This window comes from Symphalangus syndactylus, chromosome 9 (assembly GCF_028878055.3).
Source record: "Symphalangus syndactylus isolate Jambi chromosome 9, NHGRI_mSymSyn1-v2.1_pri, whole genome shotgun sequence".
NCBI lineage: Eukaryota > Metazoa > Chordata > Mammalia > Primates > Hylobatidae > Symphalangus > Symphalangus syndactylus.
In genome coordinates this window covers 94,030,235-94,054,515 of record NC_072431.2, presented here as the reverse complement: position 1 = coordinate 94,054,515, position 24,281 = coordinate 94,030,235, and the positions used below count along the sequence as shown (strand labels likewise).

General features: G+C 37.3%; 1 protein-coding gene across 9 annotated transcripts in view; it reads left to right on the top strand.

Moving 5' to 3' along the window:
- Positions 1-24,281, top strand: part of ANLN (anillin, actin binding protein) — a 62,601-nt gene that overhangs the window by 36,952 nt on the left and 1,368 nt on the right. For 5 of the 9 annotated variants that reach the window (XM_055293417.2, XM_063608977.1, XM_055293419.2 and 2 more), the window contains 4 exons: positions 641-753; positions 11,823-11,909; positions 15,622-15,729; positions 21,514-21,686. In XM_055293417.2, coding sequence (XP_055149392.1) covers positions 641-753; positions 11,823-11,909; positions 15,622-15,729; positions 21,514-21,686 — 481 coding nt within the window. Of the gene's footprint in view, positions 1-640; positions 754-2,034; positions 2,089-11,822; positions 11,910-15,621; positions 15,730-21,513; positions 21,687-24,281 lie in introns of all 9 variants that reach the window. The other 4 variants (XM_055293418.2, XM_055293416.2, XM_055293415.2 and 1 more) reach the window with 1 other exon arrangement.

Genomic DNA, 24,281 nt, shown 5'->3' with positions numbered 1-24,281 from the left:
GCAGGTAGCATTACCCTTTACCTCAACTTCTATTGTTCTATAGATTTGTTTTGTGCTATCCATACTGCAGATTTTACTTCTTTTAGCTTTACTGATCATAACTGGCATTGTATCATGTCAGAAATGCATCTTTCTAGTTCACTGGGGACTGGAATGCCGCTAAGCCAGGAAAGGCCTTCTTTAGAATGACTTTAGGCCTACCTTTTTCCAAAAGGAATTAGGATGGAGCTGGTTTCACTCACTTCCTTTAGGCTATTGGTCTCTTTCTTCTCTGTGGAACAAGAGAGTTACTAAGAGACCTGTGCAGAGATAGTTTCTGCTGCTGATTTTGTCACCCTGCATTATAACTAGTACTGAAGTCTTTTCCATGTTTTTTATCGGGAAGTTGCTTTTTATGCATACATTTTTAGGTCTATATCTTTAAAAACACATCCATCCCAATTATTAAGGAGTGCTTGTACCTCTTTCATTAGGAAATAAGTGATTTTTTCCCCGCATTTTTAAAGATGAAGGAAAATGAGGCAGGTTTTTTTTTCTCTGTGGCAGCTTAATTTTCTTCTACTGGGGTGGGGTGAGGAATTGTTACTTATACTTAACAAAAGTCATTCTGAACTAAACTTAATTTCCTTGTTCTTCACAGTCATGGCCAGTCCAGGAGGTCTCAATGCTGTGCGAACCAGCAACTTTGCCCTTGTCGGATCTTACACATTATCACTGTCTTCAGTAGGAAATACTAAGTTTGTTCTGGACAAGGTAATCCAACTTTATTTGTAAGGGTGTGGTGTTTTTTTTTTTTTTAATCTTAGAAAAATTAGCTCAATGGAAATGCCACAGTGCTTTTAGGTATTGAAATCTTCGACTGAAAACACATGTTCTTAGAATTGCACATTTTTGCTAGGTATGAATGTACCTAAATGATTTTTTTTTTTTTGTATTGGAAGTATGTCTCCCTTTTAATAGTTAGAACTTCAGTAAATGCTTGTTTATTCTAAGTATCACTTCTGACTAAAGAAGTATTACTTCCTGCATTTAGATGTTAAGTTTATAATTTTAAAACATAATATCTTGCCTATTTCCATTTCTGTGTTGTTTTTTGTTGTTGTTGTTTTTTGAGACAGGGTCTCATTCTGTCACCCAGGTTGGAGTGCAGTGTCCTGATGATGGCTCACTGAAGCCTCAGCCTCGCGGGCTCCCACCTTAGCCCTCCAAGTAGCTGGGACTACAGGTGCTTGATGCCACGCCCAGCTAATTTTTTCTATTTTTTTGTAGAGATGGGGTTTCATCATGTTGGCTAGGCTGGTCTCGAACTCCTGGGCTCTGGCCATCTGTCCACCTTGGCCTCCCAAAGTGCTGGGATTATAGGTGTGAGCCACCTTGCCCAGCCAGCCTATTTGAACCTATATTTTGAAATGAATGATATTTTATGAATTTAGTTTTGACAAGATAGTGAAAGGTAGATTAACCTCTTAGAAAAAGTACTTACGAATCTAAGGGACTTCCTTCTCATACTTCCCTTTCATATCAGAAGCTTCAAAAATCAGATCTGTGTTAACATCACTATTGAGTCCTTTTTCACCAAGACTATTTTAAGGAGTGAGACAACTAGAGGCAAATTTTATTTCTTGGGTTGACTTCTATATAATACAGTGATAATTTATATTATTGTGTGAGATTTCTGTAGTGAGAATATAGAGATGAAGTATAAAAATTAGAAGCCCTGGTTTCTGGTATTTACCCTTAGTGATTTACTCTTTAACATTGAGCAAAGTTACCTCATCTCTCTAGGGTCTTGTTTTCCAGTACAGAAATATTAGGTTAGCCTGAAACAATCTAAAATTCTATGAAATGCTTTCTTTTAGTTGATGGACAAAAAGCAGACTATATTTGAAGTTTTGATGACTATTAATGCATAAATGTATTTTAACAAGTTAATTTAAAAAATTTTTGTAACTTTTTATTTAGTAATTCAGCTACTTTAACCAGTTGAGTGATCCTGGGTCTTTTTTTCTCTGTCTTTTATTTTGTCTGTTTTAGATAAATTGTGATGTAAGAGAGCGGGAGCTACTGGGCTATTTGTTCCAGGAAAAGGTTGCTATTATTTTCTTTGCTTGAAACTAATGAGCTTAAAAATCAATCCTTAATTTTTGATATACATGTATTTGTTTTACTATCTTTTTGTTTACTTTGAATAATTAAGGACATTATGTACATTATTCTATCATGAGACTCTTATAGATGGGCATCTTTTTCTCCACTCTCATAGTACTTTAAAGCCTTCTTTGAAAGTTTTCTATTTTTTCAATGCATGTTTGGGTCTTTTTCCATATTCTTTCTTCTCTCTTATAGTTCATTAAAATCCTATATTCACTTCAATAATGATTTTTCTAGGTACAATTAGAATACCAAATTAGTAACTATATTTAAAACTAAAAATTAATCAATGTTTTTGACCTCCTATATACTGGAAAAGCTATTGGTGATGTTTTAAATAAAAGCAGAATTTTTTTTTTTTTTTTTTTGGAGACAGAGTTTTGCTGTGTCACCCAGGCTGGGGTGCAGTGGCGTGATCTCGGCTCACTGCAACCTCCGCCTCCTGGGTTCAAGCGATTCTCCTGCCTCAGCCTCCCAAGTAGCTGGGATTACAGGTGCCCGCCACCACACCTGGCTAATTTTTGTATTTTTAGTAGAGGCAGGGTTTCACCATATTGTCCAGCCTGGTCTCGAACTCCTGACCTCAAGTGATCAGCCCGCCTTGGCCTCCCAAAGTGCTGGGATTACAGGCATGAACACTGTGCCTGGCCAAAAGTAGAAAATTTTTATGGTCTTAATTGGCTAATAGGTATATTGCTATATAGATGACCCTTTGCTTGTTAATTTTGAAATTATAATACATTTAACACTAAAATTATACTGAATATATTTTGGAAGACTTTTTAAGGTTTTTTTTGTTTTGAGACGGAGTCTCACTCTCACCCAAGCAGGAGTGCAGTGGCACGATCTCGGCTCACTACAGCCTCCATCTCCCAGATTCAAGCAATTCTCGTGCCTCAGCCTCCTGAGTAGCTGGGATTACAGGTGTGCACCACCATGCCCAGATAATTTTTGTATTTTTAGTAGAGACTGGGTTTCACCATGTTACCCAGGCTAGTCTCGAACTCCCAACCTCAGGTGATCTGCCCACCTTGGTCTTGTAAAGTGCTGGGGTTACAGGAGTGAGCCACTGTGCCCAGCTAAAGATTTTTAATATTCTTGTAAAGGTCAGTTACAAACATTCTCTGGGTTAAAGAGATGCTAGTTAACAAAATGCTGGATGGTATTTTTAAATTTATTTTAAATTCTTAAAATAGGATTTGCAAATTAGATAACCATAAGAATTGGGATTTTATGAACTGTATTTTTACTCAGTATTGTCACATAGCCAGTTTCTACATATGTAAGAGATTTCATTAATCTCTAAAATGAAAGAGATTTCAATGACATATCTTAAATATAGACTGTTCTTTTAAAAACTTTTTTGGCTGCCATTTTAAATCAAAATGTCACATTTACAAATTAAAATTAAATTATATTCCCATTCACTTAACTCCTTTGAATTTATAACTTAAATAGCCAACCACATGATTGAGTGCAAAATCAAACCACTCAATTTAATTTGTTGTGTCTTTTACTCATGACTCCTTCTCAGTCAGATACAGTACAATTTAGAAGTAAAATCTGGAACTATTTTTGTGCTTTTCTGAGTGAGGAGGGGAAGCAAATATTTGTTCCAATTGCCTGGATTTGATGTAGGAGAATATTTAAAATAGTTAAGTTTAAATGGTTTTGAAGTTGGTGGGAAAAATTTAAGACCATCTATACTCATGTAATAATCCTGTTTAATTGTCACTGAAAGAGTATACATGTCTTTCCTGTCTTATCAGATACTGTCAGTACAAGGCAGTCTTGGTTTATTTTACTGGTGCCTTGACCAGTAATACAACAATCACGGGTTATCTGTGAGGTCCTTTCAGAATGGAATTTCTGTTGAGGTTAATCCAGTTGGTTTGCTGTACGGATTTAGGACACCACTGTCAGTGGATTTCCATCTTATTTGAGGCTATTCAAATCTGATTTAAAGCATGGCATCCTGGAATTTAAATTACAAATCTTAGTGAGTCAGACTTTCAAACCCTTTCTTTGAATAGGGAATCCAAAACAGTCATAGTTTTATTATACTATTGTAGATAAAGGGAGAAGGATGTCCCAAAGTTCCTCTTCTGACTTAAAGGAACCTCATAGGTATTTATACCTTTTATGAAATAGAAATGTCAATTTAAATATTATTAGAGCAAACAATTTTGAAGTAAAACAACCAATTAGGATTATAGAGTTTTGGGATTGAAGAAAATGGTTAGGCATTCTGGTCTGCCATAAACTATCCAGTTTATGCCTATGGGCCTTGTGTAATTATTAATGGTGCCCCTTTCACCCTCAAAAATATCCCAGCATATAACACATTACACAGTCTCCCTGGTTGTAGATTATGTTTTACAGATCTTAACATAATCTTTGAAGTATAGATGTCTTAAAAGACTCCTTTGTTAAACACAAAACAGAATAGGATCATACATTTTCACATAAGTCTCCCTCCACACTCAACTAGGGAGAGGGGTAATAAACTTGACATTTTTGTGAATATTTTCAATTTACTTCTTTATCAGGACAAGCTTCTAACCAAAAATATTATCTACTTTTCCTCAGCTGTAGAATAAGAGGGCACATTTGCTTCTCATCATTCTGATTTTTGTTATCAGTAGCATGCTCTGTGCTAAACAGTGGAATTCTGTTAAATAGCATTGAGAGGAAAGAGCCTAAGGAACTTAAAACTCACTGTAAGGAAAAGCGAAAATGGAAATTTTACAAAATAGGATGATGAGGCATATGATGTTTTGGTTCTACATTGTGGATCGGTTTCAAATTTGGGCAGTTGGCGGTTCGTCTCATGAAATTAGTCTATTGAAATTTATACTTTTTGTCTTAGAATTCCCCCCTTTAAGTTATCTTTGCTATGTTAGGGGATCAAATCGTTGGAAACTAATTATAGTAAAAACTCAAATTTAGACGTAGCTAAGATTAATCCAGTTGGGATGCCATTCTTTTTCCCTGGGCAATAGGAACGACAGACACTTCCATCTTCCTTTCTATCCTGACTCAGAAGTCAATATTACTTTAGATATCCATCTATCTATCTAGCTGTCTGTCAATCAATCATATATATATGTATGTTACCATTTTACTCTGGATTTCAGGGACAAATCATTGATGGAACCAATCCAGGCCTTGTATAACCAAAAGACTAGCAGTTGGCGTTTATCTTTTCCCTTCAAGGCTTGGGTGTTAGCAGCTTTATAGATAAGGGCAGTTCTGATCATAAACCCATTTACATTTACACAAAACAGGAGTTAGCCTCTCCCTTCTGCCTTAAATTCTTGTTCTCACTTTACTTCCTTGCTAATAAATGTCCCTTGTGACTTTTTTTTTTCTTTTTTTCCCCCCAGAATAGTGCACTTTTATCTGAATTAAAAACTTGTTCAGGTTGAGCACTGTGGCTCACACCTACAATCCCAACACTTTGGGAGGCCAAATTGGGAGGATCGTTTAAAGCCAGAAGTTGAATACTAGCTTGAGCAACATAGATGATGAAAAAAGTTTTTTTTTTAATCAAAGAATGAAAAAATATTAGCTGGGTGTGGTGGTACGCACCTGTAGCCCTAGCTATTCAGAAGGCTGAGATGGGGGAATTGCTTGAGCCCAGAAGTTCAGAAGTTCAAGGCTGCAGTGAGCTATGATCACGCCACTGCACTTCAGCCTGAGTGACAGAGTGAGACCTTGTTTTGGAAAACAATAACAAAAAACAAACTTGTTCAGGCAGATATCCTTTTTCTTCATTGATTTTCTTAATGGTGTCTGGGAACTCATCTCCTGTTTCATTTGGTAGAAGCTGCTTCTGTTGTATCTTGACATTTTTAAAGCCTCTTTCTAAAATTATCAAACCATCCTTTGCTAGCATTAAATTTTCCAGTTGAAGATCCTTCACCTTCCTTAAACCCTGTATTAGAGTCTATAGGTATGCCTTTCTTATAGCAATCCTGCACTCACATAAAAACTGTATTTTCAATATAAGATCAAAAGGTATTTCACAAAAAGTGCATCTTTATATTTGTTTACATTTCTCTTGAATGGCGCCATGTACAGTCTGTATAAATTACAGAAAATGTTTGTCAACTCCTAGTCTATCATTTTGTTATTTGTTTTCTATTTGTTTCATCTGTTCTTTGCTGCTTTGTTTTTCCTTTCCTGCCTTCTTCTGGATTGAGTATTTTGGTAACCCTTTTTAATTTCCTCTTTTGGATTTTTTAGCTATATTTACCTGTTTTTTTTTTAAGTCATTGCTAGGAAATAATGTAAGCATCCTTACCTTATTAAAGTCTACTTTGAAATACTGTTACACCACTTCATGTACCTTACAGTATGAACCTCACAACAGTATAGTTCATTTTCCCATCCCAATATATTGCTCTCTCCTTTCTGAAACTCCAGTTAATGTCTACTATTGACTGTTTTTCTACAGGTCTGTGACATTCTTTTTGGTTTTCATTTAATTCTTTTTTTCTTTGTGCTTCATTTTTGATGGTTTCTATTTATCAGTTCTTCACGTGCACCTGTTTTTTTCTTGATGTGATCTAGTCTTTGAAGCCTAGCCAATGAATTTTTAAATTCAGACTTTTAGTTCTGAAATTTTCATTTGGATCTTTTTTTACAGTTTCAATTTCTCTGCTGAAGTTCTCCATTTTCTCACTAATTTTTCTCTATCTTTTCGTCTAAATATTTTAATGTTGTATAAATGTTTTTGTTTTCGAATTCTAAGATTTAGATCATCTGTGGATCTATTGACAGGATTTTTTTTCCCTTGATAAGCTCCATGTTTTCCTACTTTTTCACGTCTTGTAATTTTTTAATTGTAGGCCACATATTATATTATAAAAGAACAGTAGAGACTGAAATAGGTAATACCTTGCTCTTTTGTCTTTCAGACAGTATGGATTAGGGACTGGTCTCTTATATAATCAGAAACTGAGCTGAAATTAGGCTATGGATAGATTTGGTTCAAGTTTTGTTTTAAATGCTTTGAGAATGGTTTCAGGCCCCACCTTTGAGCAGAACTTTGAGATCTAAGTACTGCACGTCTACAAGATTTCTCTCTGCTTTTTAGACATGTCTTCAACCATCACTTCTCAGCAAAATTCCTTTTGGGGAGAATTGGCAGGTAGGGAGAGGGAGCTCTGCCTCTGCTTCTTGAGATGCCTGTCTACCTCAGCCCATGCTCAACCATTGAAGTCTCAACTGGTTTCTCCTTTTCCCTGCAAAATTTGTTGCTTATGGCAAGGTTGCTCCTCTGCTAAGTTGCTAAGAATATTTTCTTACATGTTTAGGTTCGTTTTCTTTAAAAATACTTCTTTTTGGCCAGGCACGGTGGCTCATGCCTGTAATCCCAGCACTTTGGGAGGCCGAGGCAGGTGAATGGATCACTTGAGGTCAGGAGTTCAAGACCTGCCTAGTCAACATGATGAAACCCCATCTCTATTAAAAATACAAAAATTAGCTGGGTGTAGTGGTGCATGCCTGTAACCCCAGGATTACAGGAGAGGCTGAGGCATGAGAATTGCTTGAAACTGGGAGGCTGAGGCACGAGAATCGCTTGAACCTGGGAGGCAGAGGTTGCAGTGAGCCAAGATCGTGCCACTGCAGCCTAGGTAACAAAAGGAGACTCTGTCTTAAAAACAAAACAAAACACTTGTTCTTGTTGTGTAAATGGACATGCATGAAAAATCACCTATAGCAACAGAAAGTGTATCATTGATTTCCTGGAGGTGGGAATACAGGGAGGCAGGATTATGGGAGGGAGCTTTAGGGGGTGATGGAAATGTTCATTATTATGATTGTGGTCAAGGTTTCATGGGTTATAATATACATATATCAAAATTCATCAAACCCTACACTTTAAATATGTTCAATTTATTGTACTCAATATAGTTGTAAAAAGATTATGTTCAGTTAATTATAGACACCTTAAGCGTAGCATTCAGTGAGTTTTAACAAATGAATACACCTATATAACCAAAACCTAGTCAAGATAAGGGACATTTCCATCACTCCCATCTAGTCAATCCCAACCCCTACAGGCAACCATTCTTCTCATCTCTGTTTTCACCCTAGATTCGTTTTGCTTGTTCTTGAGCTTCATTTATTGTTTTTAATTTTTTTTTTTTATCTTTTAAAAAAGAAAATAGAGATGGGGGGGGTCTCACTATGTTGCCCAGGCTGGTCTTAAACTCCTGGGCTCAAGTGATCCTCCTGCCTCAGCCTCCCAAAGTTCAGGGATTACACATGTGAGCCACCATACCTGGGCTTGAACTTCATTTAAATGGAATCAAAGAATGTGTACTCTTTTGAATCTAATTTCTTTTGCTCAGCATGATGTTTTTAAGATTTATTCATGCTGCTGTTTATGTTCATTGTTTTCAAAAAATAATGTATTGAAATGAAATTCATGTAACCAAAGTAACAATTTTAAGGTAAACAATTCAGTGGCATTTAGTACATTCACAGTGTTGTTCAAAATATCTCTGTCTAATTCGAAATATTTTTATGTCTCTAAAAGTAAAAAGTCTTACTCATTAAGCAGTCTTTGCCCATCTTCCCTCCTGCCGAGCCCCTGACAACCATCAATCTGCATTTGGTTTCTATGGATATATCTATTCTGTATATTTCATATAAATGGAATCATCATACAATATGTAACTTTTTATGTTTGGCTTATTTCTCTTAGTGTAATGTTTCAGAAGTACATCCATGATGTAGCATGTATTAGAACTTCATTTCTTTTTATGGCGGAATAATATTCTATTATATGTATATACAGCATTTCATTTATCTGTTCATTCATTGATAGATATTTGGGCTGTTTCCGCATTTTGCCTATTGTGAATAGAGCTGCTTTGAACGTGTGTGTGCATGATTTGAGTGCCTGTTTTCAGTTCTTTTGTATGTATACATAGGATACACATAGGAGCAGAATTGTGGGATCATATGATAATTATTTTTAGGAACGGCTAAACTCTTTTTCAAAGCATCTAGACCATTTGATATTTCTACCATTAATGTGGGTTCCCATTTTCCTACATCTTTGCCATTGTTTATTTTCTGTTTGTTTCATTTTTAAATTATAACCTCCTAGTGGGTGTGAAGTGGTTCCTCATTGTAGGTTTGATTTGAACTTCCCTAATGACTGTTGATGTTAAATGTCTTTTCATGTGCTCATTGGAAGATAAAATGTGTATCTTTGAAGCAATGTCTATTCAAGTCCTTTGCCAAATTTTCAGTGTGGTTTGTTTGAGTTGTTTTAGTTGGGTTGTCTTTTTGTTACTGAGTTGTAAGAGTTTTCTTTGTATATTCTGGATATTATCAGATATATAATTTGCAAATATTTCAAACCATTCCATAGACTGTCTTTTCACTTTCTTGATAAAGTGCTTTGATGTGCAAAAGTCTATAAATTTTTTTATTGTGGTAAATAATACATGGTATTTCTCTTTTGAAGAAAATTTTAAGTATACAGTGAAGTATTGTAAACTATAAGCATTATGTTATATAGCAGATGTATAGAATTTTCTTCATTTTGCATGACTGAAATTCTATACTCGTGGAGCTGCAGCTCCTCATATTCTCCTCCCCACTTCCTGGCAGCCAGCACTGTAGTTTCTGCTTCTATGAGGTTGGCTACTTTAAAGATTTCATATGTTGCTTTTCAGCCTTATGGATAAGATCAAATGTAGATACTTCATGATAAGTGGGGTCGTGTAGTGTTTTCTCTTTCTCTGACTAGCTTATTTCATTTAGCATAATGTCCTCAAAGTTTGTTCATGTTGTAGTGTATGATAGGATCTCCTTTTTTTATGCTAAAGAATATTTCATTGTATGTACATACGGCATTTTTTTGGTCTCTTCATTTATTGATGGGCACTTAGATTATTTCCATCTCTTAGCTATCGTGAATAATGCTGCAATGAACATGAGAGTGCAGATAGAGCTTCAAGAACCCAGTTTCAATCCTTTTGATAAATACCTGGAAGTGGGATTGCTGAGTTATATGGTAGTTTTCTTTTTTCTTTTTTTTTTTTTTTTTTTGTGGAACCTCTGTAATGAAAGGTTTTTAATTCTGGTGAAGTCTAATTTGTCTATTTTTTCCTCATGTTGCTTGTGCCTTTGGTATCATATCGGAAAATCTATTGCTAAATCCATGATCACAAAGCTTTACTTACCTCTATGTTTTTTTCTAAGAGTTTTATTTTATTTTTTTAATTTTTTTTCTAGAGTTTCACTCTTGTTGCCCAGGCTGGAGTGCAATGGCACGATCTTGGCTCACTGTAACCTCCGCCTCCGGGTTCAAGTGATTCTCCTGCCTCAGCCTCCTGAGTAGCTGGGATGACAGGCATGCGCCACCATGCCAGCTGATTTTTGTATTTTTAGTAGAGACGGGATTTCACCATGTTGAAGGTGAAATCCCTTCAAGGCCAGGCTGATCTTGAACTCCTAACCTCAGGCGATCCACCTGCCTCAGCCTCCCAAAGTGCTGGGATTACAGTTGTGAGCCACTGTGCCCGGCCTTTCTAAGAGTTTTATAATTTTAGCTCTCATACTTAGGATATTATCCATTTCAGTTTAATTTTTATAAATGGTATGAGGTGGAGGTCCACCATCACTCAGGGTGCGTGTGGATATCTAATTTTCTCTGCACCATTGTTTGAAAAGGCTGCTCTTCAGCTTTAAATGGTCTTGGCATCCTTGTCAAAAATCAGTTGGCCATAAGTTGTGTGGGTTTATGTCTGGTCTCTCAATTCCATTTCTTTTGTCCGTATGTCTGTTCTTATGTCAGCACCACACTGGTTTTTTTAATTTTGTTTCTTTGAGACAAGGTTTTGGTCTTCTGCCCAGGCCACAGTGCAGTGGCATGATTATAGCTCACTGCAACCTTGAACTTTTGGACTCAAGTGATCCTCCTGCCTCAGCCTTCCAAGTAGCTGGGACTACAGACATGTGCCACCATACCTGGCCAATTTTTTCATGTTTAATAGCGACGAGGTCTTGCTATGTTACCCAGGCTGGTCTCGAGCTCCTGGCTTCGAGTGATCCCCCCTCCTTGGCCTTCCAAAGTGCTGGGATTACAGGCATGAACTACCATGTCCAGCCAGCCCACACTGCTTTGATTACCAAAGTTTTGCATTATGTTTTGAAATTGGGAAATATGATTCCTTCAACTTTGTTCTTAATTTTCAAGATTGATTTGGTTGTTTGGGGTCTCTTGCAATTCTATATGAATTCAAGGACTGGCTTTTCCATATCTGCAGTTTATTGTTCTTTATTGCTGGGTAATACTGTATGGTGTGAATTTAAAGCTTGGTTTATCCAACCTCTTATTGAGTATATTCTCCTGTTGATGGAGAATAGATAAACCCAAGTATTATCTTCTGTTTTCTTTCTCACATTAACTTGAGACTTAGGGCTTTTGGTTTTGTCAAGCTTTACCTTGAATGAATTTATTCTTCAAAAGTATTTGTTGGTAAGGAACCAATGGCTGTTTGGCCATGCCTTTTATATTCCAACTTTAGAAAACGCTCTGTTTTCAAGTTGTAATAGTCTCTGTTCATGATTTATACATGATTTATCAAGAAAAATCACACTGTGAACCTGTTTTGCAAATAATTTACCTGTTTTCTTTGCAGGTCCCCTTTTTATCTTCTTTGGAAGGTCATATTTATTTAAAAATAAAATGTCAAGTGAATTCCAGTGTTGAAGAAAGAGGTTTTCTAGTAAGTAACATCACTTAGTCTTTTTTTGTGTGTGTGGAATACGGACTTGTTTCCCATAGGAATGAAATCCTTTGTGATTAAGTAATAAGTTGGTTCAGTAAAGATTTGTTGTATGTCCTTTATATGCCAATCACTGTGCTGCCGTTGGAATGTAAAAGACCACAAAAAATAATTCCTCTACTCATGAGCTTTTAGTTTAGAAGAGAGAAATACAAATGAACAGATAAGCACAATATAATACTCTAATAGGAGAAAACAGGGTGCATCGGTGTCAATTGGTGGGACACCAGGTCTTGACTGTGGGTGGGGTGGGATAAAGGGAACTGCTGAGAGAAGTGATTTCTAAACTGAGTAAGTTAATCAGGGAGAAAGGGGAGAAATGCTCCAGATAGGGGGAGAATGTACAGTGGCTTGAAGGGCCCTCCCTTCTTTGTCACTCCTACCCAAAGAAAAGAAGGATGACACATGCAGACAGTGGAAGGTATTTCAGGATAGCTAGAGCTTAGAGTTTGAGTGCATGCATGTGATTGGTGGGTGGGGAATGAGGAGGAAAGTGTGGTTAGGGGAAATGGGGCAAGAGTTCAAGGGCCTTTTAAAGAATTTGGACTTTATCCTGGAGTCAGTGAGTTACTCCTATAGGATTTTAAGCAGAGGAAATTATCCAATTTGGGATTGAGAAAATTATTCTGACCAATGTGGAAAGCAGATTGGAGAATGACAACCCCGAAGTAGACTAGTCAGTTCCCACCGATGTGGGAAATTTTAATGAGTTAAGTTTTACATGATTTGAATTTTAGATGCCTGGAAACGTGTGAAAGTTCTGGGTTTGGAGCTCAAGACAGACATTTAGTAGAGGTAAAGATGTGGATATCTGCAGCATGGGGAAGCCTAGGGCAAGTGAGGGAAGCAGAGCCAACTCACTGGAGGAGTGCCAGCATTGAAAGGACGGATGGAAGGAGGGAAGCCTCAGAGGAGACTCCAGGGAGAGAAACGGAGAATCTAGCATCATGGTTGTCAATAGAAGAGGACATTGAAAGGAGGGAGTGGTTAAGTTAGATCAGATTCTGTTAGGATTGTTGGACTTATTGGGTGATCATTCTGGCGCAGGTAGGGCAGACGCTAGACTACAAATGGGTCCAGAGTGAGTGAGAGATGAGGAATGAGCACAGGAGCCTGGAAACTCTTGGAAACACTTTGGCAGCAGAGTAAGGAGAGAAGAGTGTTGTGCTTGCAGAGGTACGTAGGGTGAAAGGAGGATTTTGTCAACGTTTTGTTAAGATGGGAGAGAGGTAACCGGCTTTAAATGTAGATGGGTAGCTTCTAATAGGGCCAAAGAGATTGAAGATAGAGGCCATGGAGGACCTGAACTAGGGCTTCTGGGGTAATTCACAGAGCAAGGTCATGATAACGGGAAGAATTAAGCCCAAGCCACAGTTCGCGGGATTTATTTGATACAGAATTACAGTTTTCTCATTATCAGAGGAGGAAAGTATGTGCGTAGAATGCATAGAAGATTGTGAGTATGGTACAAGAAGTAGAGAAAATCCACTTGCTTTGATGTTCTTTGTGAAGCAAGAACTTGAATGATGCAAGGGATGTTACAAATCAGTTTGTAACTGCTGTCACAGGTTCAGAAAGAAGAGCTAGGTAGTAAGGAAAGCCTAGTGGTCTAAGTAACTGTAGCCGACTTCCCAAGGATTGGGAATTGCTACTTATAAACAGTATTTTTTCCTTCCTTATTAGGTTTTATCACATGTATATCCAGCAGGTGGCACTAGATAGTCTTGGAAAAGAGTGTAAATTTCTGACTTGAAGGCAGTGTTTGCCTAATGACCTTTTCTTTTCATGTAAACATTTTTATATTTTATTGTTGATTCCTTTAACAATGGATGGGCTCTGTTAAGGTAGCTGGTCCATTTGCATATAATGTCTCACCTAATTTTTTAGCTGGGCTCTTAACAAGCTTGTTAGATCTCTTCAAATTTACTCTGTCTTGAATCCTATGGCCCATTCTTCTCACATCCACACTTACAGAAATGTAGTAAGAAAGAGCTCTGGATTCCCCGACATAACTTCTGTCCTCTGCCTAAACATTGCATTTTAATTGCCTCTGCCCCCTATAAAAAATTAGAGGTAGTAATGGAAATGAAAGCTCCTCAGCTCAGCTTCCTTTCCTGATGTGCCAGGGCTGCCCTGGAGGAGGGCGACTCCAACCAGAGAGACAGGTAAGTGGTTCTGACAGGGTGCCGGGCTAGCTCTGCCTCCACTGAGGAGCAGCAAGAGGCAGGCGCTCCGGATTGGCAGCCAGAAGGTTCTAGTTTTGCAGTCTGTGTGATGTCACTTAATTTCCTTGGCCCTCTGTTTCCTCAGCTATAAAAATGAAAAGGCTGTCCTTTTCTTATTCCTCTCTGACTGTAGTAGGATGTCATGGTAGCTGGTGTTAATCTTGTTCATCAAAAGTTACCTTGTCTGTTTATTACCTTTATGATGTAAAAGGTGAACGTTAACACAGGAGGGAGCTGGTGAGTGATTTGTGTTAACTTTCGTGCTTGAGATTGAAATAACAAGATTCCTTTCTTTCTTCCTTGGGGAGCTGTAAGCAGTGTTGCCTAGTGAAAGGCTGCTTTGGGAGGAAAATGGAAGGATTAGGGGAGGAGGAAAAAGGTGAGGCAGGAGAGCATATGGCTGGAGCAAGCTAATTAATCTGAGGTGTCAATCTAGCTTGGTAACATTTGCTCCCACACATCATGGCCAGAAATTAGACTCTTAATTCAAGCCACCTTTTGGGAAATTTATATAAAACTGAATTGAGAAGAGTGTATATCCTACTGTCATAGGGTTGGAGTAAGGAGTAGCTAAGATAATTTAAAAATACTTAGAGGAGTAGTTGAGATAATTTAAAAGATATGCTTAGAATGGTTCCTCACAGCAACTACCAAGTAATACTAGTTTATTCTTAGCTTCTCAACAATCAGAGAAGTAAAGTTGGGATATGAAGGTAATCTAAAATCAAACGCAAAGATGCCTTTGGATCATCTGTATCAGAGGGCAGCACAGTGTTTCTAGCCAACACTACTGCCTTGCCTACCTTTAGAATATAACTAGCTTTCCTAAGGACAAACACCTGACTGCAGGGAGGCACCACTTCAAGTGTGTCTCACGGCCCAGCAGCGGGCTTGGAGTTGTGATGTTTATCATGGTTATTGACCAAGGCTTTTGATCATAAGCTAACTCTTTTCTAATCCTGTTAGAAAACTTGATCTCCTGAATAAAGATTAAATGCCAGTCTTGCATATTAAGATAGGTTTAACTTAATATGTTATCATTAGTTTTTTAAAATATATGAGGTATGGTAATTTTGTATCATTAATTCTGCAATACTTGAGGCATTTCTGTTGTTTAAGGAGCATTTGGTTAGGGACACTACACTTTTTAAAAGTCTAAAATTAGGTAGAGGTATTCATTAATTAATTATTAATTTAGGATTGATATCTGAATGTTTTTAAATGCTTGTAGATGATGTTGAAGTAAATTTCTGATATGAATAATCAGTGATTTTTGTTACTAAGATAAAAGACATAAAAAATCATACAAATAGGTTTTGAGATATGAAATATGTCAACATACTACAGTTAGCCTACAGAATCAGCATTTCATTGTTAGGACGTTTTCCTCAGCTTTCTAAAGCCAGCATTTCAATTGACTTTTCCAGACCATATTTGAAGATGTTAGTGGTTTTGGTGCCTGGCATCGAAGATGGTGTGTTCTTTCTGGAAACTGTATATCTTATTGGACTTATCCAGATGATGAGAAGCGAAAGGTAATTTAAATAGTACTGTTTAGTGGTGAAAGCCCTGATTGACTTTCATGTAGTGTTCATGCAAGTGTTCCCTCTGGCCCCCATCACTCACCCAAATTAATAACCCTTTTTGTGTACTCACTAAGCCATTAAAAATGTTCTTGTCAGCCAGGCGCAGTGGCTCACGCCTATAATCCCAGCACTTTGGGAGGCCAAGGCGGGTGGATCACCTGAGGTCAGGAGTTCAAGCCCAGCCTGGCCAACATGGCGAAATCCTGTCTCTGCTAAAAATACAAAAATTAGCCAGGTGTGGTGGCAGGCGCCTGTAATCCCAGCTACTCAGGAGGCTGAGGCAGGAGAATCGCTTGGATCCAGGAGGCCAAGGTTGCAGTGAGCCAAAATCACGCCACGGCACTCCAGCCTGGGCGACAGAGCAAGACTCTGTCTCAAAAAAAAAAAAAAAAGTTTTTGATGTAGGGGTGTGTGTGTGTGTGATAATCCTTTAAAATTTTTATATCCTATCCATTCCCTATGATTTGACCACTCTTAAAATATCTTAACATGTGTATTTTTCCTTCTTTTCTACTGGATGTTTAATTATGTTTTTTGTTGACATTTGAAGTTGGAAATGTTTTAAATTTAATTTTTTATCTTGTTAGTTAGGGTAAAACAGTAATGGAAACCCACCCACAGGAACAGTGGCTTGTATTTTGTTTCTAAAATTTAATAATAGGATTTTGTGTAATAAATTATATATGTTTTTAAAGAAGTTAATATCATTGCCCAAGTAAGATTATTTATTATCCCCAAACTGGAAAATAGAAATAAGCAGAATTAAAAAGGAAAATCATCCATAACAGACATAGCTATTGCTCATATTTTGGTTAGATATCTTTTCAAACTTTTAAAATGTATAATATATAATAATTATTCATTTATGAATCTTTTTAAAAGGAAAAGCATGCTTTTTATAATCTGATTTTTTACTTGATAAAATATTCTAACATCTTTCAGCATCAGTAAAGATAAGTCTAATGCTGTGTTGGATAACTATGTGTGTTACACTGTAGTCATTACAATTATTAATGTTTTAAAAATTTATTGTGAAATGTTTGAGACATCCAAAAGGGCGTAAAATAATTTCATCAACCTCTCTTGTTGTTATTCCAGTTGAAGCTCCCCATGTAGTTCTGTCTCCCGCAGAGATAACTTCTACCCTAAAATTGTTTATTATTCCCATGCACTTATTTAAATTTTTATTATACAGATTGAATATCCCTTATTCATAATCCTTGGGATTTAGAGGTGTTTCAGATTTGGGATTTTTTTTTTCAGATTTTGGAATATTTGCATTATACTTGCCAATTAATTATCTCCTAATCCAAAAATTCAAAATATGAAATGCTCCAATGAGCATTTCCTTTGAGCATCATGTTTACTCTCAAAAAGTTTTGGATTTTGGAGCATTTCAGATTTCAAGATTTTCAGATTTTGGATGTTTAACCTGTACCTGTATATAAGCAATATATTTTGCTGCAATTGCATGTTTTTTAACATTATACAGATAATAACATACTGTATGTATTACTCTGCAACTTGCCTTTTTTGGGTCAGTATAGTTTGTGAAATTTGCCTGGGGTGGTATGTGTAGCTTTAGTTTGTCCCCTTTTCTCTGTATAGTATACTTTTGTAAGAACGCATTACAATTTATCCATTCTCCTGTTTAGAGACCCTTAGATTATTTCTAAATTGTCGTATACAGACAATGCTGCTGTGATTCACTTTCTTCTCATATTGTTTTGGTTTGTACGTTTTACAGCCCACATGCAGGAAGATTTAGTTTCTTGTACACAGGGATGAGATTTCTTTTTGAATGTTATCTAGTAGCAGAATTGCTGGGCTGTAGGGTTTGCACATCTACAACTTGATTTTGTCAAGTGAGCCTCAAAAGTGGTTGTACAATTTTCCATTCCCACCAGGAGTATTTGAAAGTTCTCAGCTTTTCATATTCCCACCAACACATCATATGTCAGCCTTTTAAACTTCCATCAGTATGATAGATGTGAAATGTACTCTCATTTAAAAAAATTTTGTATCTTCTTGATTACTAGACTAAGTATCTTTTCGAAGCATAAGAGTGTGTATGGCCATTTATATTTTCTTTCCTGTGAACTGATTGTCTATATATTATTAATTTTAATATTTTTTGACGCATTGCAATTATATTTCCCTAGTCTTAGGCCTGGCATATCTTTTAATTTATCTTTATAGCGTCTTTTCTTGCACATACTTTCCTAATGTTAAGGTAATCAGACCTGCTAGTCTATTGCTTTGTGCTTTTTAGGTCTAATTTAAGAAACTATCCTTACCCTGGAGTCAAATATTTCTTTTATACCTCTTTCTAAAGTTATAGAGTTTTATACTTCACATTTAATTTCCCTAGAATTGATTTTTTTTTCACCTGGATAGCCAATTGGGCCAGCATCATTGAATGGTTGGTTCTTTCCCCACTGTGTTAGGCCATTCTTGCATTGCTATGAAGAAATACCCAAGACTGGGTAATTTTTAAATTGGCTCCTGATTCTGTAGGCTGTACTGGAAGCATGACTCTGGCATCTGCTCAGCTTCTGGGGAGGCCTCAGGGAGCTTTTACTCACAGCAAAAGGTGAAGTGGGAGCAGGTACATCACATGGTAAAAGCAGAAGCGAGCAAGTGAGCAAGTGAGCAAGGGGAGGTGCCAGACATGTTTAAACAATCAGTTCATGCGAGAACTCATTCACTGTTGTGAGGACAGCACCAAAGGGATTTCTTGAGAAATCCGCCCCCATGATCCAGTCATCTCCCACTAGGCCCCACCTCCAACACTGGGGATTACAATTCAACATGAGATCTGGGTGAAGACAAATATCCAAACTATCATTCACTGATCCACAGTGCCATTTCTCATGTGTATCAAGATGTCATTATATGTGTAGGTTTATTTTTAGGCTCACTGTTCTGTTTCCTTTGGTCTTTTTCCCTATCCCAATCTCAATGACCATAGCTTTAAAATAAATCTTAATGTCTGCTAAGGCCGGTCTCCTAACTTATGCAGTAATGTGTAATAGTTCCCCCTTATCCTCAGTGGACACGTTCCAAGACCACCAGTGAATGCATGAAACCATGGATAAGTACCAGACCCAGTTGCCATCAGTTATAACACGTTTCTGTTGAGTCTTACACCCACAAATTTAATGCCTTTTGTATTTTAATTAAGCACTTCACCATGTACTGTGGTGGTAACTTTTGCAGTTGGAGATGTGACAACGAAACTAGCATGAATTTCTTTTTCCTTCTTCACAATTTCATGGATAGAAGATTTGTTCTTACTGTGTATATCTTGACAACCTCAGCATATGATTTTTTTTCTTTCCTTATTAAGATGAAGACTTTCACCTTTTCACTTAAAGGAAGCACTTTATGGTTTGTCTTTGCATATCTACTCTTGCACTTTGGGGACCTTATTAAGTCAGATGGGGCTACTTGAACACAAGCACACAAGCACTGCATACTACAGCAGTTGATTTTTTTTTTTTTTTTTTTTCTGAGACGGAGTCTCACTCTGTCGCCCAGGCTGGAGTGCAGTCGCACGATCTCGGCTCACTGCAAGCTCCGCCTCCCGGGTTCACACCATTCTCCTGCCTTAGCCTCCCGAGTAGCTGGGACTATAGGCGCCCGCCACCATTCCTGGCTAATTTTTTGTATTTTTTAAATAGAGACGGGGTTTCAACGTGTTAGCCAGGATGGTCTCGGTCTCAGCTGATCCTATAACCCAAAACGCTGCTAGGTGACTACTGAGCAGGTAGGGGGTATGGCGTGGATATGCTGGACGAAGGGAGGATCCACATGCCAGGTGCGATGGCAGGAGATTACATCATGCTGCTTAGAATGGCATGCAGTTTAAAATTTATGAATAGTTTCTAGAATGTTTCTTTTAATATTTTTCAACGATGATTGACTGTTGGTAATTGAAGCTATGAAAGGTGAAACCATGGATAAGCGGAGGGCTAGCTACTGTATGACTATTCTTTGTCCTTGCTTTTTCCATACACCCTTGCACACACACACACCCTGCCATCACCTCATGGAAATATATATACATATATGTTTCACTTTTTTCTTTTCTTTTTTTTGAGACAGGGTCTCGCTCTGTCACCCAGGCTGGAGTGCAGTGGCACGATCTCGGCTCACAGAAACCTTTGCCTCCTGGGCTCAAGGTATTCTCTGCCTCAGCCTCCCGAGTAGCTGGGACTACAGGCAAGCACCACCACGCACGGCTAATTTTTCTATTTTCAGTAGAGATGGGGTTTCACCATGTTGGCCAGGCTGGTCTCAAACTCCTGGGCTCAAAGCGATCCGCCCGTCTCCACCTCCTGAAGTGTTGGGATTACAGGCATGAGCCACTGCACCCAGCCCTGTTTTGCGTTTTATAATTGAAAATGTTCGAATGTACACAAAGCAAAAATAGTATAATGAACTTCCAGCTTAATTAATTATTCGTTTTCAGGTTTCGTTTATCTCCCCACAACACACATGCATTTTTATTTTGTTTTGTTGCTTTGTTAGGGTGTTTTAAAGCAAATACCAGAATTTATATTCTGTCATTTTTAGGTTGCAGGTCTTAGTGTTGGCAAATGCCCCAAGGGAAGTCAGGGTTTCAGACTAGCTTACTATTCTTCATTCTCCCTTGCTCATTGATTTTGGCCTTTGAAGGATTTTTCTATTTCTTGTCAGTTTAATTATCTAGCATTTGGTGGCTTATATAATGGGAGGACTTTCAGACTATTTAATGTATCATATTTGCTGGAAACAATACCATGATTTATTTAAATAGTCCCCTATTACTGTCATTTAATTTGTTTGGAATTTTTTGCTATTATGAAAAAACAGTGAGTACACATATTAGAATCTGTGTGTACATATTGATATATTTGCTTCAGATAAATTTAGGTGGAACTGTAGGATCAGAAAATGCTTGTTGTTAATGGTTTTTGATTACTGTTATCAAGTTGCCTACAAGTAATAGATCATATTATGCTTTCACCAGTGATGCATAAGAATCTGTATTACTCACTCCCTAACCGATCAACAGAGGTTGTTACTGTTTCTTCCAGACTTAGCCAATCTAAGGTTTTAAAATGGTATATTCTATTTTTATTTTAAAAAATTCTAATAGAGTTGACACATTTATTGGCTGTTGGCTCGTGTGTCTATATGTGTTTCTTTTCCCATTTTCAGGACCATTTGGTCTCGTGAATGTTTTCCTCCACTTTGACTCGTGTCATAGAAATTCATGGCTGCCAACAATCCAGGGCAATTGTCTGCCCTTATGTTATCTTTTATAGATATATAAAGAAATATTTACACATGAAATCCAATGTCTAGGTTTCCTTTTATAGAAAGAGGAGAAGTGGGTAAGTTACAGATAAAAGGCAGTTAAGTGTGTTTCTCATTGTTATAGCTGGTTTTGGCACCTGGGGCTCATTATACTGTTGTTTGTATTTTTTATTTGAAGTTCACCATAATAAAGAGCTTTATAGGATAGTTGGCAAGAACTACCAGTTGATATTTTTGGGTTTTATTTTTATGTCTAGCTAGGAACAATAATAAATGTTAAATATGTTTCTCTAAGCCCAGTGTAACTCAATTTTAACTTTTAAATGAATAGCTTTTTAATTTTAATTTGTACCAACTTAAATGCTGCTTAATGCTTACTGACTTAAATGGTCTTATTTTCTACTAATTTCTCTTAATTTGTTTTTAAAGAATCCCATAGGAAGGATAAATCTGGCTAATTGTACCAGTCGTCAGATAGAACCAGCCAACAGAGAATTTTGTGCAAGACGCAACACTTTTGAATTAATTACTGTCCGACCACAAAGAGAAGATGACCGAGAGACTCTTGTCAGCCAATGCAGGGACACACTGTGTGTCACCAAGTATGTATTGGCCTATAAATATTTTCTATCAACTAAGCAATTGATTGCCCACTATGTACTTACCACTATGAGAAATATCAGAGATGGTCCTTGACGTTGAAAAGGGCACAGCATTAGTGAGAAAACAAAACACACACAAAGCAGTAAGTGAACCATCTATAATAACTAAATTAACGTAGTTAAGGAAAGTATAATACTCAAGTTGTATCTTAGCTAGTGTTTTCCAGTGTGCTCACAGTGGAGGCATTTTCATGGCAGTTAGATAATAATCTTTGGGTTAAGTTTAAAGATTTCATGCGTAGTTGAGGAGTCAAGCATTATTCAAAGAGACTCTACACATCCCTTCCTTCCATTCCCAGAATACCCTCATGTAATCAGATGACTCACAAAAACAATCTCATTCTATTCTGCAAATTTCTGGATGGAGATTAACAGAATAAAACTTTTGGGATTGCCCCTTTTTTAATTAACCCTGAGCTCAGGTGTAAGATGCAAAGGCTTATTGCTAAGATTCTAAGATAGGTTTCTTTGCTTGGATGCCTAAGAGAAGCTTCAAGACCAACTTCAGTGTACAGAGTTGTCATTAGGGACAAAAGTTAGAATTTGATAAGATGTTTAGTAATTAGGCTGTTGCTGGATATTGCAGATTGGGGGAGATTGGTAGGACTAGCTTTATGAGTTTCTAATGTGAAAATAATAGAAAGCTACAGCCAGGAGACACAATACTAAAATAGAACAAAGTTGCCCAGAGACTGCCAATTTGTTTTAAAATAGCTAGATAGAAGACTCGTTTGATGGAAATTTTTGATGTCTAGATTACTTCCAGATTTATTCATTTTAGCTCATTAATTATTTCAGGGGTCTTCTATGCAGTGGTAGAATCAGACAGGGCAGGACAGGTGAAATGGATTTCTAATCATTTTGTTTGATAGTGACGTGTCCATGGCCACGGTCAGTGGAGGAACCAACCAAAGTGCAGTATCCAAATAGTTCCTGATCACAGCGGCCCACTTTGGCCATTTTGAATATCACTTACTTTTTTGTATAACCTTATTTTTTACTGGTTGCATAAACTCTCTTAGACTTCTCCATAGACCTTCCCCTGTGATAAAAATAGCCAGATTACATGTTGCTTTAATTACTCTGTACCTCATTTACTTGTAGTCTTTCTCACTATAAAATTATAACTTGGATGGGTACCCTTCGCCCAAGCATATGAGAGTAGTACATTCTGAATTCAGTCTTGGCTGAGTCTTCAGCTTTGCTTCGTGGCCTAAAATTTATTTTACTTTTTTGATGGTGAGAATATAAACATTCTGCAGTTCTGCATTCTCCTTTGCCTCACTGATCTGTTTCCTTACGGGGCCTTGGGCCTTTTGGACTTAGGCCTTTTACTTGAATTTAATGTACCTCATTTTCATTTCTACTAACTAAGCTTGCTGTCAATGCTAAAGATTTCTCTTCTGATCTCTACTGCATACTTTAAAACAGAGACTACACATTGAAACCAGAATGTTTTATCACATGGGGAGGCAGTATTTACAGTGGAGCTTTGAAGTCAACGGACTTAAGTTTAAATCCTGGCTCATCAAATGTAACCATGGCAGGTCACTTAACTTTGCTGGCCCTCTGAAATCTTCTGTGTCAAAAAGGAAAAATAAACTCCACAGTGACTGAGATTTTTTTTTTATTTTTATTAGCCTCTTGAACCAGAATAGGTTCACAGAGACTTCAGACAATAGAGATGAATGAGTAAACACACTTAGCACAGTTTCTAGTAGATGGAATGAGCTTAACAAGTGGTGGCTATTATAAGGCAGTATTTTCTTCATTGACTACTAGAAGGTGATAAACTCCACTTATTCATGTTTACACCATTTCTAGTACCAATGGGGAGAACTTATAAAGTTGTAGAATGAGTGCAATATAAAAACCTAATGGCTGGCTGTTCTCTAGAAGCATGTTCTGGCTATGAGTTAGGGAATCCCCCCTTCCTTACTCTGGCCTGCCCCATCGACTAGTTATGTATTCAACTTGTAGCTAAATATGGATGCAAGGAAAATATTCCTAATATGGACAGAGAGGTTAGGATAGACAAAGTCTTAGGATCTTTAGATAGTTTATTATAAAACCATGTTCTACTAATATAGTAGGACAAATCTAATGGGACACAGTGCAAAATAATATTACCTGTAGAGCCAGGTGAAGGTCCAGGAGTCTGTGATTGCAGCTGTTGGTGAACCTGACTCTGAAGGTTATATTGGGAGTGCCCATATTCAGGGAGAGCCTATATTCAGGCCTTAGGTGCTCTCGCTGAGAAGTTGCCCACATTCCGTGGGTGTCCTATACCATCAGGTTACCCAGGCCGCACACTACCTGTATAAAACACCTGTTGGAAACACCATCCTTTACCAAGTGTAATTAGTGTAAGTTAGCATCAGTTAACCAAACTGGGGATAATTTTCCTCTGTTTTATTTGGAGATGCACCTTACTAAGTGGCTCTGGATTAGCATCCATAAAAGGTGGTTAAAGGTAATTCATTTACTGGTTTATTTAGTCATTTTTTTCCCTAGCAAGAGTACATGGGGGTATGG